The 15250-nt window shown below is 37.8% G+C and overlaps 1 protein-coding gene across 6 annotated transcripts in view; it reads left to right on the top strand.

Annotated features, from left to right (window-relative positions):
- The window catches only part of Cnot4 (CCR4-NOT transcription complex subunit 4), a 104168-nt gene that overhangs the window by 45114 nt on the left and 43804 nt on the right, over positions 1 to 15250 (top strand). For 3 of the 6 annotated variants that reach the window (XM_005365816.2, XM_005365818.2, XM_005365820.1), the window contains exons 3-7: positions 1851 to 2048; positions 9921 to 10007; positions 10747 to 10848; positions 11524 to 11649; positions 14861 to 14985. In XM_005365816.2, the coding sequence (XP_005365873.1) occupies positions 1851 to 2048; positions 9921 to 10007; positions 10747 to 10848; positions 11524 to 11649; positions 14861 to 14985 (638 nt within the window). Of the gene's footprint in view, positions 1 to 1850; positions 2049 to 9920; positions 10008 to 10746; positions 10849 to 11523; positions 11650 to 14860; positions 14995 to 15250 lie in introns of all 6 variants that reach the window. The other 3 variants (XM_005365815.2, XM_005365817.2, XM_005365819.1) reach the window with 1 other exon arrangement.

The raw sequence follows: 15250 nt of genomic DNA, 5'->3' as shown, positions 1-15250 counted from the left end.
AGATAGGAAAAAACAAATCAAACAAAAACAAAACAAGCAGCAAACAAAAAGAAAAACAAAAGAGCCAAAATAACAAAAACCCTCTCTGCTCTTCCATCTTTCCTGACTCTCCAACACATCTTCATTCATCCTGGTAACACTGGGAGCCATGGTGTGTCACACAGTACACCCTTTTGTCCAATCAGCTTTACTAGCAAGTACTCATTGCAGGAGTCACTGGTTCAAGGCCTCTGGTTTCTGGTACACCATCATAACTGGATCCTCTCTGGAACTCCTCTTAGATATCTCATGGCTACCCCATTTTGGAGATCCTGCGGGTTTTGTTCCACAGGACCAGTCCCTTCATGAGCTCCAGAAGGTCCAAGATGTGGTGGATGTTAGGGTGGGCCAATTCAAGGGCCAGCTGTTTGCCTGGGGAGTAGTTGAGCTGGTCAGTCTAGGCCGCTGAAGCTACCCCCCTCAGTTGAAGGGCAGATTCAGCCCTCCCTATACCCATGCAATCAGTTTTAGCTCTTCCTACCTGTGGTGAGGGATAGGACCATCTTTCTCAAGTGTGTGTGTGGTGGGAGAGGGTAGTTCTCTTGCTGTAGGGTCCAGTGAGGGTCAGAGCCAAATGTCCTAGGCCTGGTTCAGCATGGCCCTTTGATTCCATCACACATGGTACCCATTATCCCCTGAGACTACTTGGGCAACAGGTATCAACACAAACCCCAGCTGTAGCAGGACCATAGACCCAGCCTGGATAACATCCTGGCTCCGGATGGGAGTACAGGCCCTCAGGATGGTTCTGGTGGCGGCATGGCCCTCAGACATGACCAAGGTAATAGGTTAGGACCTTAGCCTCCAGCTTTTGTGTAATCTTTGGTGGCAACACAGACCCTGGCTGCTGTGATACCGCAGACCCAGAAACGGTCTTAGACATGGTCCTCGGGAGCAGCAGGTCTGGATGTCACCATTACCCCAGGTGACAGTGCAGGCTACTCAGAGCAGCACAGCTCCAGTGACATTAACTTGACCTCAATTCTTGGGCATTCACATGGTCTTTGATGGTAACAGAAACCTTGGACATTAACACAGACCCTAACTGCATGCAGTAGGGCCAATGACCCAGACATGGCCCCCAGCTGCAGCTTTGACCCCAATGTCACCCTGTCATTGGGTAGCAGCACATACCACTTTGATCTGCTTGACCCTGGCTCCAAGCATGTCCATTAACTACCAATGTAATCTTTGGTGGCTAACCTGACCCTGGGCATCCACATGACCCTTGTGGCAATATGAACTTAAGCACAGATTCTGGCTGCAATAGGACCATGGGCCCAGACATGGTCACTGGTAGCAACCTGGGTGCGGAAGTCACCATGACCCTAGTTGGCTGTGTGATCCACTCAGATTGGCATGATCCTGGCAGTATTGTGGCTCTCAGACACCCACAGGGCCCAAGGTGGTGGCTGAGATTCCAGAAATCCACATGACTCTTATGACAACAGGAGCTATGAACATCAGCACAAGCCCTGGCTGCTATAGCACCAGGGCCTTCAGCAGCAACCTGGGCCTGGATCTTCGTTGCTTTTTACACAGTGTTTTAGAAGCACTGTGTGCAAGGTATAATACCAAGATTGATTGGGTTGATTTTTGTCATTTTGACATTTGTGCTAAAAGTGATCTCTGCTAAGTTTTAAAAAAAATGTTTTATAACTTTTAACTTTTATTTAATAAAAATATTGGAAAGCAGTTTAAACAGTCAGAAGACACTATCTGTCTTACACCTGCTGCTCAGAATTGGATATTTGTCATTTCTGCAGTTTTTCTATTTAATGCTAACTTTATCTTGTTTACTATACTTATAGCCATATCCAGAAGACCCAGCAGTTTATAAACCACTCTCACAGGAAGAATTGCAAAGGATAAAGAATGAGAAAAAACAGAAACAAAATGAGAGAAAACAAAAAATTTCAGAAAATCGAAAACATTTGGCTAGTGTACGTGTGGTACAAAAAAACCTCGTCTTTGTTGTAGGTCTGTCACAGCGCCTAGCAGACCCAGAAGTAAGTCCTCTTCTGCTTTCATTGTCAGCATGACAGTCTTTTGTGTTTGCTGTCTCATTTGAAAGTAATTGATACTGATAAACTAGAAGATTCCTCTGAAAATAATAAGTCTTGGGAGAAAGTATGAATAATAATAATAATTTTTAATAATGGTTAAGAACCTGTGGCAAATTGTAATCTTAGGCATGCCTTCATCTTTCTGGGCTTCAGTTTCTATTGTGAAACTAAGGGCTTGAACTAAAAGTCCCTTTTAGTGCTTGTGAAAATAATGTTCCAGTTGTCCTTAGTGTTAACAGGAGTTGTGAGTACTGGTTGTTTTTTTTTCTTTTCTTTTCTTTTTTTCTTTCCCTTTTCTGTAGTTGTGTGGACCAAGTAATTGGAGACACAGTTACTTGAACCTATTAAGTAATCTTAATGAGCTACCCAAGTAGTCATGTGTCTGCCACAGTGAATGTGTAGAGGTCAGATGACTTTGCAAGCTCTGTTCTTACCTTCTGCAAGGTTCTGCGGCTCTAACTCAGGTCCTCAGCCCCAACAGTGAGTGTCTTTACCAGCTGAACCATCGCTGAGCCATCTTGGTGCTCCCCAAGTAGTAGCTCTTGTTTGTTCAGAACTGTTGTAATTTATCATCATTCCTTTACTTTGTCATTCTAAACCAGTTTTATGGAAAGGAGAATTTGACAAAGTTAAAGACCAAGTTTTTTGTGGTTTAATTCTCTAATTGATGTCTCTTTTCTCCTCCTTCAATTAGTCTTTTCAAAGTTTCTCTAATCTCATACATTCTTGCGGGCTTTGGATATACATCTGCTAATTTTTAATCTCCACTATATCATGAGGTGCCAGCAAGATTATTGGGAAGGAAAATTGAAGCTCAGTATCAGCTAGAATGTTTGCATCAGTAGGAAAGTGCTAACTCTGGATAGTCTTCCAAGAAAAGTTCTTGAAATCGGTTGGAGGTACTGTTCCTCATAGTGCTGGAGATTAGCTCTGTACTGGAACACTCACTTGTCTGTTGCCGACAGCTTTTTCTAACTGTGGCAAATACCTGGGGAAAAACACAAAACAAGATTTATTTTGATGCATAGTTTCTGTCTGAGATTTCATTCAGCTGGCTCTTGCTTTGGGCCTAAGGTGAGATAGATTATCCTGCTAGCAACTGAATGTGAAAGAAAATGCTGCTCATCCCATGCAGCCAAAGGCAGAAAGACAGACAGAATAAGAACTGGGAACAAGATACCTTTCAAAGGCATACCTCAGTGACCCACTTCATTTGCATTGGCCCCACTTTTTATAGTTTCTACCACCTCCCAGTAGTCCATTCAGGTATGAATCCATTAGCAAATTGATCGTTGATTAGGACAAAGCTTTCATATCTACTAGCTACAGACCAAGCCTTCAGTATATGATCATTTTGGCAGGAGATGGGGAGGGAGGTAGGGGTTAACTTTATATCTAACCATAACTGAACTTGCTGGCTTTTTTTGTAAAGCCTAAATATTTACCAATTGATGAGCTTATATTAAGACCTTAAAATTTCTTCAGATCAATAGAGGAGAATCTCAGGAAGAACCTATCATGAGCATTAAAATTGATGCAACTCAAGAATTACTAAGATCTGGGTCAGTAAGATGGCTCAGTGACCTGAGTTCAGTCCCTGAATCTCATGTAATTTAGGTAGAAGGAGAGTGGTAACTCTACAGAGCTGTCTCCTGACCTCAACATATATGTGCCATGATACATGTATACTCCCCCATCCTGCCCTCTACAGCCGCTATACACAAAAATTACTAGGAATCTAGGTCCAGGGAACTTGGCAATACTGTTTACATCTCATTCTGGAGACCTATTTCTTTGCAGAGGTGTTGGTAAGAATTTATACCTGTGGTCTAAACATTCAGGATGGTAAAACAAGAAGACCATGAGTTTGTGACCATCCTGGCTATTTAATGAGTGTTGGGCCATCCTGAGCTGCAGAAGGAAGGTCCTGTCACAAAATAACAAAGAAAAGATTTCAAGCAAACAAAGGACCTCAGTAAGAAATATTGAAGAAATATTAAGACCTACAATTCATCTTCAGCAGTCGTTTCTTCCATCTTGTTTGTAAGCTTTCATTTTTTGCTTTCCTGAGGCAGCCATACTCCCACCTCTTTTGTGACCACTTCTCTTGAACAGGACTAAACCTTTGCCCGAATCTGTTTTTGTCCCTTTCAGCTCTGCCTTTAAAGCAACGTTTTATTCTCCCTCTCTCCCTCCTTCCCACCCGTGCGTGTGTGTGTGTGTGTGTGTGTGTGTGTGTGTGTACCCTCACACTCATAATCTGGAGGTTAGAGGATAACTTGAGCAAGTTGGTTCTTTTCTTTGACCTTTATTTTATGTGGGCTCTGGGGTTAGCAAGAGCTTTAACCTGCTGAGCTTACCTCTCTGGCTTACTTCTGTCTTTTTGTTACTTTTTGCTAATCTTAGAGATACTTTTGTCTTTCTGAAATTGCTATTTCAGTAACTTGCTGGGACTTTGATCTTGATTTTAGAGCTTTTGGGTGTGAATTTATCTTTTGTTTTATAGATCTTTAGTTTAGCCAGCTCTTACAATGTAGAGCAACATTTAGAAGTGGATTGATTATCAAGTGTATTCTTTCATTATTAAGTAGAAAAGAATCTTAGAAGCTATGGTAATTTGATGATGATTAAGAGGTAATTTTTATATATATCTATGTGTGTATTATATATGTATATGTATTATATATATTAAAGTCCTAAAAATGTAGTTTTAAAATAACTTTTGTATGTCAGAAAAACTTATATCAAGATCAGTTATCAAGTGTATTCCTTTATTAGTCAGAAGAAAAAAATTTCAGAAGCTATGGTAATTTGATTAAGAGATAATTATATCTTAAAAGTTATAAGATATCAAGTTTGTGGAGATAATCGTTCTTATTAAAATTTGAATTTTATGAATGCTGTGTTTGATACTGAAGGTAAATTAGGTTGCAAGCCAAACATAGACTGCTCTTAGCAAATTTATAGGTTAGAGAAGACAGAATTGATGTGCTCACACATTCCTGAGCATTTATGAAAAGAGAAGTCGGGGACTGAAGAGATGGCTCAGCATTTCAGAGCACTTAGTGTTCTTGCAGAGGTTCTGGGTTTGGTTCTGAGCACCTACAGGTGGCTCACAATCATCCTTTAACTCCAGTTCCAGCAAGTCTAACATTCTCTTCTGACTTCTGAGGGTACTACATGAACATGGTGAGTGTGTGTATATATGCACTTAAAAACCTCCCCAAGAAAAAAATGATAAAGTTCTGCTTTGAGAATTAATAATATTAGCTGTGCAGCAGTAAGATTAGGTCGTGTCCTCGCTATGTGGTAGCTCCAAAGAGCATTGAGGAATGTGGCTACTAAAGCACAACTATCTCATTTTATAAATGAGAAACTGAGGCAAAGCAATTTGAATGACTTGTTTATTGATAGAGCTTCTTCTATTCTGGTGTGGTGATGATTGCTTTGTTAGTCCATTCATTATCCACTAAGCAGCTTTTGAGTGCCATGTTTTTGTTTTTCTTAGTGGTCCATGAATGCTTGACTATGTTTCAAAAAATGCCTCTGTTTATCAGTAGTTTAGGTAAAAATCTATAGTGTTCATGTTAATATGTAAGGTTTAAATTCTTTGAATTTCCTTTGCCATAACAGCCTATTTTATATCAACCATTGGTTATTCACTAACACTTAGAAGCCTACCAGTATTATTGATGTACACATTCAAATTTTGCTTCTCATTTTGAGACCTTCTGTTGCCCATACTGGCCTTGAGGTCCTGAAAATCCCTCTGCCTCAGGCTTCTGTTATGAGCTACCACACCTAGATTTTTATGTAATTCTTTTCACTTAATGCTAACACAATTCATTTTTTCATTTAAAACCCATTGAGTACCTAAATCATGCCAGCTGTGTGTAACACACTGAACATATACAATATATAAAACAGCACCTGTTTATTTGCAGAGGTAACAGTCTTGTGTGAGGAGCACTGTGTTGCACATTAGGACAGTAGCAGACTGTTGCAGGGTATGCTTGTCTTTGCTATCTTTGGGCTAAAGTGTTTTCCTAATCAGGGAATGTCCAAGGGTTTCTAAAGAGAAACCTCGTCATGCAATCTGATTTCTTTGTCTGGAAGGTTAGAATTCAATGGTGAGAAAAGTGGTTGGGGCAAGTTGAGTGGCATATAATTTTGAAAGGTTTGCCAACAATTCTGAGGAGTTTGTATTTTATCCCTAAAAGCAATAGAAAGCTGTTGAGTGTTCTCAACAATAGAATGATGTGCTTGATCTCTGCTCTGGAAATACCATTCTGGCTATCATATGGGCATGCCAATTGTAATTTTATACCTATCGTATTTTTCGTCATGAAGGTGTTAATGCCCAAATGTTTACCAGAAACTATTCCCATAAATCAGATATTCAACTCTTCAACTCTAAAAGTGGTTCAATGATTGCTTTTAACAATCTAATACTATATAATGTGTCTTCCTTTTTTGTTTTGTTTTGTTAGATCACATTCATTTGTATTTTAGTATGAATTTTTGTGTGATATAGAGTACTTGAATCAGAATATTTTGGGGAAAGACCTGTATCAATAATTTGCCAAAACCCTCAAATTACTTCCAATGTACAACCAGAATCCAGAGTCACTACTCTTAAATGAAACATTATCTATTTTCCTCCCTCCCTCCCTCCCTCCCTCCCTCCCTCCCTCTTCCTCCTCTTTGTTTGTTTCTCGGGACAGGGTTTCTCTGTGTAATCCTGTCGCGCTTTGTAGACTAACCTCAAACTCCTAGAGATCTTCCTGTCTCTGCCTCCTAAGTGCTGGAATTAAAGGCATGTGCCGCCACCACCTGGCTACCTATCTTTTTCTTAATGACTTACTTTCACCAGACCAGTCAACAGCATTTAGCACACAGGCGCTATTACTTTCTAAATAATGGTTTCCTGAGTTCGCCCTTGCCTTTACTTCTATAAGCCTGTACTCTACCCCATTGCCAAACAGATTGTATCCTTCATTTTTCTTACAATATTTTTCAGCTTTTATTAATATAAGGGCCTGCATACTACATGACCTTATCGCAAACTACCTCTCTGGCCATATATGCCACTGTTTTTCTGTTGGGTTAGTCTAAGCTCTTGTTCTCTTCTGTGCCCTAAATCCTCTTGTATCAGGTGGGATGCCTGTATTCCAGTTTCTAGGAGACAGCATAGGTTTCCCAGAAGTGAAAAAAACCTCCATAGCATATAACACCTTTTTTTTTGTTTGTTCTGTTAGACCAGGCTGACCTTGAACTTTGAGATGTACCTGCCTCTGCCTCTCAAGTGCTGCCACTACCACACCTGTCATATGTAATGCCTTCAAAAGACAAGGATGAAGAAGTGTACATATGAATAGGATACTTAGATAAAAAACTAAAAGTGTGAACAAAATCCCAAAAGGACATTTCACGTTCCTTGAAAAGACTTATGAACAGGAACAATTCAGTGTTTCAAATATCACTAATGCAATTAAAAATTAATTCTTGATGGTATAAACTCTCTCTGTATAATTCAGAATATATATCAAGGAAAACAGTGATGAAAAGACCTTTTTTGCATGTCAGTGCTTGGGCACAGCTACTCTAGAACCTACCTACCTGTGTTCTTTGCCATTTTAAGCCAGAAACATTATTATTACTTTGGAGTTTACAATCTCAAGTCTTAGGTCTGTCTTAGACCTATTGAATATGAATTTCTTTTTTAACTTGTCTCTCAAATGGTTTTACATTAATATTCAGTTTCTATTGGAATAGTGTTTTTATACTATAAAATAACCTTTCATCTAATTTGTAGAATCACTAAATATAGCAGTTAATAATGTAGATTATTACAGGTAGTGTAACATAAAGGCCGGCTTGCTTGGGTTTCTGTCCTGCCTGGTACCCACAGCTGGCAAGCCCCAAAGAAAATCACACAGAGATCTCCATAAGTTATAAAGCTGATTGGCCCATTAGGTCAGGCTACTTATTAGCTCTTGTAGCGTATATTAACCCATTATTCTGATCTATGTTAGCCATGTGGCTCAGTACCTTTTTCAGTGGGGCAGATCACATCCTGCTGCTTTGGTGGTCTGGGCAGGAGTGGGAGGAATCAACGTCCTCCTTCCTATAATTCTCCTGTTCTCATTGCATCATTTCTACTTCCTGTCTGGTTTTCCCACCTAAACTCCCTTCCTGGCCAATCAGAGTTTATTTAAAACACAATTGACAGAATACAGACAATTCTCCCGCACTAAGGTAGTATATGTATTGGCAATGTTGTGCCATGAAATGATGTGATTTCTGCAAAAGAACTAGTAAATTTCAAAGTATGTATACTCTTTCCTTAATTACATATCATCTGTAAATTAAATTTTTTGTTATAACTGAGAAAATACTTTATATATAATTTGAAAATTCTAACTTCCCTTAACTATAAACAGTCCTCATAGTTATATTTATATGTTGTAGGACGCTCAGAGGTCTAGAGGACCACTGTTGGGCAGGGCTAGTTTGAACCATGGAAGAATCCCTGGTTTCCTTCCTTTGAATGCTTGGAGTGTCCCCCCAGTTAAAACTTCTGCTGATCTCTAAAGTGCTCCCCCAGTGTTTTCTTCATTGAGCTGCTGCTATAGGCCTACTTATGATCAGAGCTGCTGCAGGACAGCAGCTGCGTGCTGCCAGCCTTGGGAGCCTGGTAGCTGAATTCTAGCCGGAATATTGAATGCCATTTCAGATTCTACAGACTAGAAGAAAACTCCCTTTCAAATGACTTCCTTCTCCATCTTTAAGCCCTGAAACATTCTGGGCACGAGATTTCGTTTCATTAGCTACCATTGTTGTTTTGTCAGTTTAGGAGTCTGGGTAGGAAAAAAAGTGGAAAACCATTGCAGTCACCTTTTAATCCATTAAAACTGGCTGTAGATAATCTTTTATTATAAACAGTCAAAATGTAGTGAGATTAAGTTGAAAACTGGTAAGAATTAATGGCACAACATTGACTGTTCATTGGGCAAGAGGTTCCTGTCTGTAAATTTTTAGGAGAAGAACAAAATTTAATGTTGAGGTAGTTCCAAGTCATGGGAGAGATTTTGTATTAATCAAGGTTATGGAAGTTTGTAAGAAAATCTAAAGGAGCACTGTAGTAATGACAGAGTAACAGAGGTGAGAGAGAGGCAAGGACAAGAAAACACAAGAAGTGACTAAGGCACTGGAGGAAGAATGTAAATGGATTTTCCCTATGTAACTTAGCAGCAGAGATTGAGGACATAGTAATCCATGAGACAATTACAAAATAATGAGTTTACTAACATAGGAAATTATACACAAACTGTATAATAAAGCATAGAAGGTTGAGGGGATGCTATGAATATATTTGGAATTTATAACCAATGCCTTAGTATAATATACAATAGGTTTATGAGACATAAATGTCATTACTTATGTCTGTTCTTTGTCTCTCTGTTCTTGTATATAATTTTGATCATTGTTTTGATCATTACTGCTTCATGAAAATCATTTATTAATGATAATACAGTTGAATTCTGTGAAGGTAAGATCCCATAGATAATTGATTAGAACATAGGAATGCCAAACAATTCTTAAGTCTCAGTTCAAAAAAAGAATAGCTCTTAGACTCTTAAAATATACTGTGAGTTAGCTGCATAAATGCACTTAGGAGGTAGTTACATTAATTAGAAACTTAAAAAATTACCAGTGTGCTTTTCACTTACAAGGGATGGTGAATGTCCCCATTATAAGGATAAAAATGATTAAACGGGGACAGTTTATGCCTTATTTCTTCTTCTTTTATAGGTTTTAAAACGACCAGAGTATTTTGGGAAGTTTGGTAAAATACATAAAGTTGTCATCAATAATAGCACATCATATGCAGGCTCACAGGTAACTCATTATAGGGATTTTTGCCTTTCCTCCCTATGGTCTGGGCTTGTCCTGGGCTGTCAGAAGGAAAATTTGCTTTCTGTAGTCAGAAGGCTTGAGGGTCAAAGGAGTTATATATACAGTGCAGTGACTTCTGTTGGTGGGCTGGGGGAATTTTTTTGTTCGTTTGATCCCTCAGGACTTAGAGCGAATGGCTTGATGGAATAAGAAGGAAATAGAAAACAAAAGTTTATTGAAGGGATTAAGGGGTGGGGGTGATTACCAGGCGACCCGATAATTAATGATTTATAATCAATATTAATTTTAGATATTGAAAACTTAATAGAGCAGCTTTGTCAAACTAGCATTAGTTAACAACTTGTACAGATCGCGTTTATTATTGAGAGCATTTACTTTGATACAGTGTCTTTAAATTTGACCTTTTAAATTTTTTTGTAACTTTGATGAGCCTGTCAAGTTACTTTTCAAAAATGAGGGGTGTGGGGAGGAAAAATACTATTTTATTTATGTTTGTTATAATCCACTTATAGCCAAGTAAAATTTAAGTATGAGTGCTTTTAAATAAACTAATTAAAGGAACAGCATTATATCAAAACTATTCTAATTATTGCCATTATTATTAATAGTGTCAGGAGTAAAATAAAAACCTTTAGAATTCTTAGGCAGGTTGCAAAAGAATTTTATTTTTCAGTATTAATTTGAAACTAATAACAGTGGGATGGGATGTGCTTTTCTTTAGGGTCCGAGTGCCAGTGCTTATGTAACCTATATCCGGTCAGAAGATGCTCTCAGAGCAATACAGTGTGTCAACAATGTGGTAGTAGACGGCAGGACACTTAAGGTAATATGTTTCTGTTGGTTATTTTCTGTCTTTTAAGAGGAAGGGGTAATATTAAAAAGTAGAGGAGTACCTGATATTTAAGCAGTAACTTTGAAGGCATTTAATTTAAAGATTGTCTTTTTGCTTTCTGTACCAACCTGTTATACACAAATTATTTAGTATTGAGCAGTGCTCTGTTTTATTTTATTTACTGGGTAGAAATACATATTATTTAGGAATAATACTTTTAAGATTTCGATTCATGTTTTTCTTATTTTATGAAAATAGAACTATTCTCCTCAGAAACAGGTAATAGTTGTGATTTGTTACTAAATACCTGATCTTTGGTTTATATTTGGGCAAATAGTCCCACCAGTGCAAATGAAAAAAGGATGGCATCTTTAGAAAGAGGAATTTCCCTTCTTCTGTACCAAACTACTTAATAAATACGGAACAGACTTTTCTCTGCCCTGATTCCTAGAGAAGAAGGTCTGAATTTGCCAGTTCTGGAAAGCCTTCACTTAGATTTTCTCTATGTCATCTAAGTGATGTCTACATGAAATCTTCTCAGTCATGTTTTGTTCTGTCTGTGTCTCATTGTAGGTGAAGTAATAACATTAGTGATGGAAATTGATATTGTGGTATCAGTTCATAATTTTGAGTGTGCTTTCCCCTGCTCTGCTTTTCTTCCTACAGGCATCTCTAGGGACAACAAAATACTGCAGTTACTTCTTAAAGAATATGCAGTGCCCAAAGCCTGACTGCATGTATCTGCATGAATTGGGAGATGAGGCAGCCAGCTTCACAAAAGAGGAAATGCAGGTAGTAAAACTCATGTGAATTACCAATTTAGTATGAAAGGAATTGCTTTTAAAGTTAAAATTATGGGTGAACACTAAGATTTGAATGTTTTAAAAGGTGGTATTACTTTAAAGTAGCATTTCTAAAGTATTTCTTAAAATGTCTCTTATGCAGACATGGTTACAATAAAAATGAGTCTGTGGTCAGCTAAGTCAGAAAGCGACATTAGTATATCAGCATATGTTCTAGAGGTTTTAATTAATGTGCTAGCATATATTGAAACGGGAACCTAGCTGGCTGCAGGAAACACTTAAGGAGAGTGTCAGCAATAAGAAAGCCAAGGAGTTACAGTAATTATTAGTTGGGTTTTGTCATTGTTGCTTTTGTTTGTTTTGGTTGAACCTCTGCTCTTTATAGAATATTGTAGAAAATAATTTGCCCAATGATGCTGATACCATTTTTAAGCAGTGACTCTCCTTTAAGTGTCCACAGAGTATCAGTGTCCTATAGAAGGTGACTTGAAGGCTTAATATCCTGTCTTCTTTTTTACCTTTCCTCTTCTCCTGTCTCCTTTCAATTTGTAGTATAAACATGCTTTTACAAGTAAAAATGTTGACCATACGGCCTATTAAAATGAGGATTATACCAAAGCACAATGCTGCAGTTCCCTTTTGTAGATGAGGACTTCAGATTGTTGCTGTGGACTTTTGCAGGAATACTTCTCATTTAGAAGGTGGGGGGCATTCATTGCTACTTTTTATTCCAGGTCAAACTAGAAAACATATGAGCTCCTTTAAAGGCAGATTGTATACAGCATGAAGTTTTGTCTCTTTTTGACTTGGAGTAAATGCAGATTAGATTAAGTCCCATTATATTAAACATCTTGGTGACTTTTTACAGCATTGTCTTTGAAATTAAAAAAAAAAAAAACCAGTGTTTAAAATAATGATACTCAAACAATCAGACAAAATACATATTTTTTCAGTTAGTATTTTAAAAGGTTTTGTTTTATTGTTTATGAGTGATTTTTTTTAAAAAATGAATCTTTGTCTTTTGAGTGTGTGCGCATGGGTGTGTGGAAAACAAAGGTACACATAACATGTTTTTTGGATGGCTCTCCACCTTAATTTTTGAGTCAGGGTCTATTTGGTTGATCTGAGACTGGCTAATCAATTATCCTACTGTCTTCTCCATATACACTCTGTTTTGTTCAGGCACGAGCATGCACACACGGTCCCTTACTCACATCCTTGTGTTTGTACAGCAGCACTCTGCCCACTGAGTCATCGCCCGAGCTCCTGGATTAACTTTCTTGGATGAAAACTAGATAGAAACATTTCAAACTGTATTTTAAGTAGTGTCTGTATACCCAACACTCACATGCTATTACAGTGAAAATTTGTCTAAGGATTTCCAAGTCTATCTTATATTTTTCTTATCTTACAACTTACTATCCTGGGTTTAAAATTATTTGATGGTTTTTATTCTGAAATATTTCTCAGTATGGAAAGAAAATTTGAGAAAGTGATATCATGACAAAATCCAAAAGCCATCTTTGTTACTATATAACTCAAAATTGAGTAACCAGCTTGTGTGTCAGAGTAGGGAGCAGTGCTGTGTGTGCTGTACATGATACAGCTGTTTGTACTAAGTTAGATGATACCACCCTCACTTCATATTTTTTATTTTATTCTGTTGCATTTTCATTTTGCCACAGTATATACTTAAATCACAGTCTTAAAATAGTTTGTATTCCCATTGGTAAGTGAAATGTCCTTTTATTCAAGACACATATAGGTGGTTAAATGCTGCTCAGAAGTTTTTTCATTGCCATTTATTTTGTTTATTGTTTGCTTCTACAGTGATCCTTGCCTGGTTTCTCCTGTACCATTTGTGACATTGCCTTCTGATAGAAAGCTATCCCAAAATACAAGAAAGGAGTGTTTTCTTGAATATACAGTGGGTACCAGCAAGGTCTTCCATAAAGACCAGTCTAGTAAAGTATTTTAGGGTTCCTAGGCGGTGCAGCATTTGTCACTGTGCTCCACTATCCCTGCTGTACGACTTCACTCTGACTTTGTAGCAAGACAGCATGTAGACCGTAAATAAATGAGTAGTGAGACTGTGTCCCAGTAAAGCATTTTGACGAAAGGAACTGTCTGCAAACTATTTATTCCTGGTTTAGAAGTTTAAGACATTAATTTTTATTTTGTTTTGGGTAGGGAGAAGGTAGCAAATAAAAACAAATTAATGACATTTTTACCTGGTGTTAAGATAAAGAAAAACCTAAGAAAACTGTGAATTCATTGTGCTGTTGATCTCTAAATAAAAGCAGAAATCTATTGATAAATTTTGTTTAATCATCAAATGTTCTGGTTTTCTTTTCTTCAAACAACATAACCAAAAGCAATTTATGGGAGAAAAGGGGATTATTTTAGCTCACACATTGTTGATCTTTGAGGGAAGTCTGGGCAAGAACTTAGATGCTGCTTACTTTCTACTGATGTGTTTATATACAGCTAGTTTTCTTTTATAGCCCAGGAATGGTGTCCACAGTGGGCTGGGCCAGGCTATCATACATCTGTTAACTCTCAAGATAATCCCCAGCACACATGCCCACAGGCTACTGATCTGGGCAATCCCTTAGTTGGTATTCCTCTAGGTGATTCTCAGCTGTATTCAGCTGACAGTTAAAGCTAACTAAGTAGTGACCTATTAGAGGACTTAGTTTTATGAAAGAAGCTGCAAGTAGTTTAAATTTTTTATTGTATTTATTCATTTGTATGTATGTGTGTATGTGTACATGTGCATATATGTGTGCACATGCACACATACCACAGCACATATGTAGAGGTCAGAGGGTAGCTTGTGGGGTTCATTCTCTCCTACTGTATGTGTTTTCCAGGAATCATACTCAGGTTGTCATGCTTGCCAGCAAATGCCTTTACCCACTGAGCTAGCTCAGCGCCCTCCTGGTGCCCTGATGTAGTGAAATTGTTCTCTACTTATGGTTCTGATGAAATGATTTGGTCTCTTTAGTATCCATAGTGTATGTAGCTTGACTGGAATGACTTGTTGGTCTAAAAGTTTGGTAGCATCATCCTCAGATTCTGACTCTGAGAAAACTAATGTCCTCTTTACTGTACCTTTAATAACTCAAAAGTAGCTAAGCATTTCATACCAGACTTATTTTTTTGAATCCCACTGCAGTTTTAATTTCTTTTTTTATTAGGCGGGTAAACACCAAGAGTATGAACAGAAGCTATTGCAAGAATTATATAAATTAAATCCCAATTTTCTTCAGCTATCTACGGGTTCAGTTGATAAGAATAAGAACAAAGTGACACCATTGCAGAGGTATGATACGTAAGTACTGACTAAATACTGATACTACTCTAGTCAGATGTCTTTCATTCCTGTTTGTCATTCTTTTCATTGTTTATGTCTTTTTAGACAAACTTCATAACAAGACCTGTCATTTATTCACCATCTTCAGCTGTATAGAACTGTTAGGTCATAGTTTCTAAGTATGATATTTATTTTATTTTGTCTTAAAAAACAGAGTCTTATAGAGTAGTCTTTACTGGTTTGGAACTCACTGTGTAGACCAGGCTAACATTGA

Source organism: Microtus ochrogaster, unplaced genomic scaffold (assembly GCF_000317375.1).
Source record: "Microtus ochrogaster isolate Prairie Vole_2 unplaced genomic scaffold, MicOch1.0 UNK4, whole genome shotgun sequence".
Taxonomy (NCBI): Eukaryota; Metazoa; Chordata; class Mammalia; order Rodentia; family Cricetidae; genus Microtus; species Microtus ochrogaster.
This window is presented reverse-complemented; position numbering and strand designations above follow the sequence as displayed.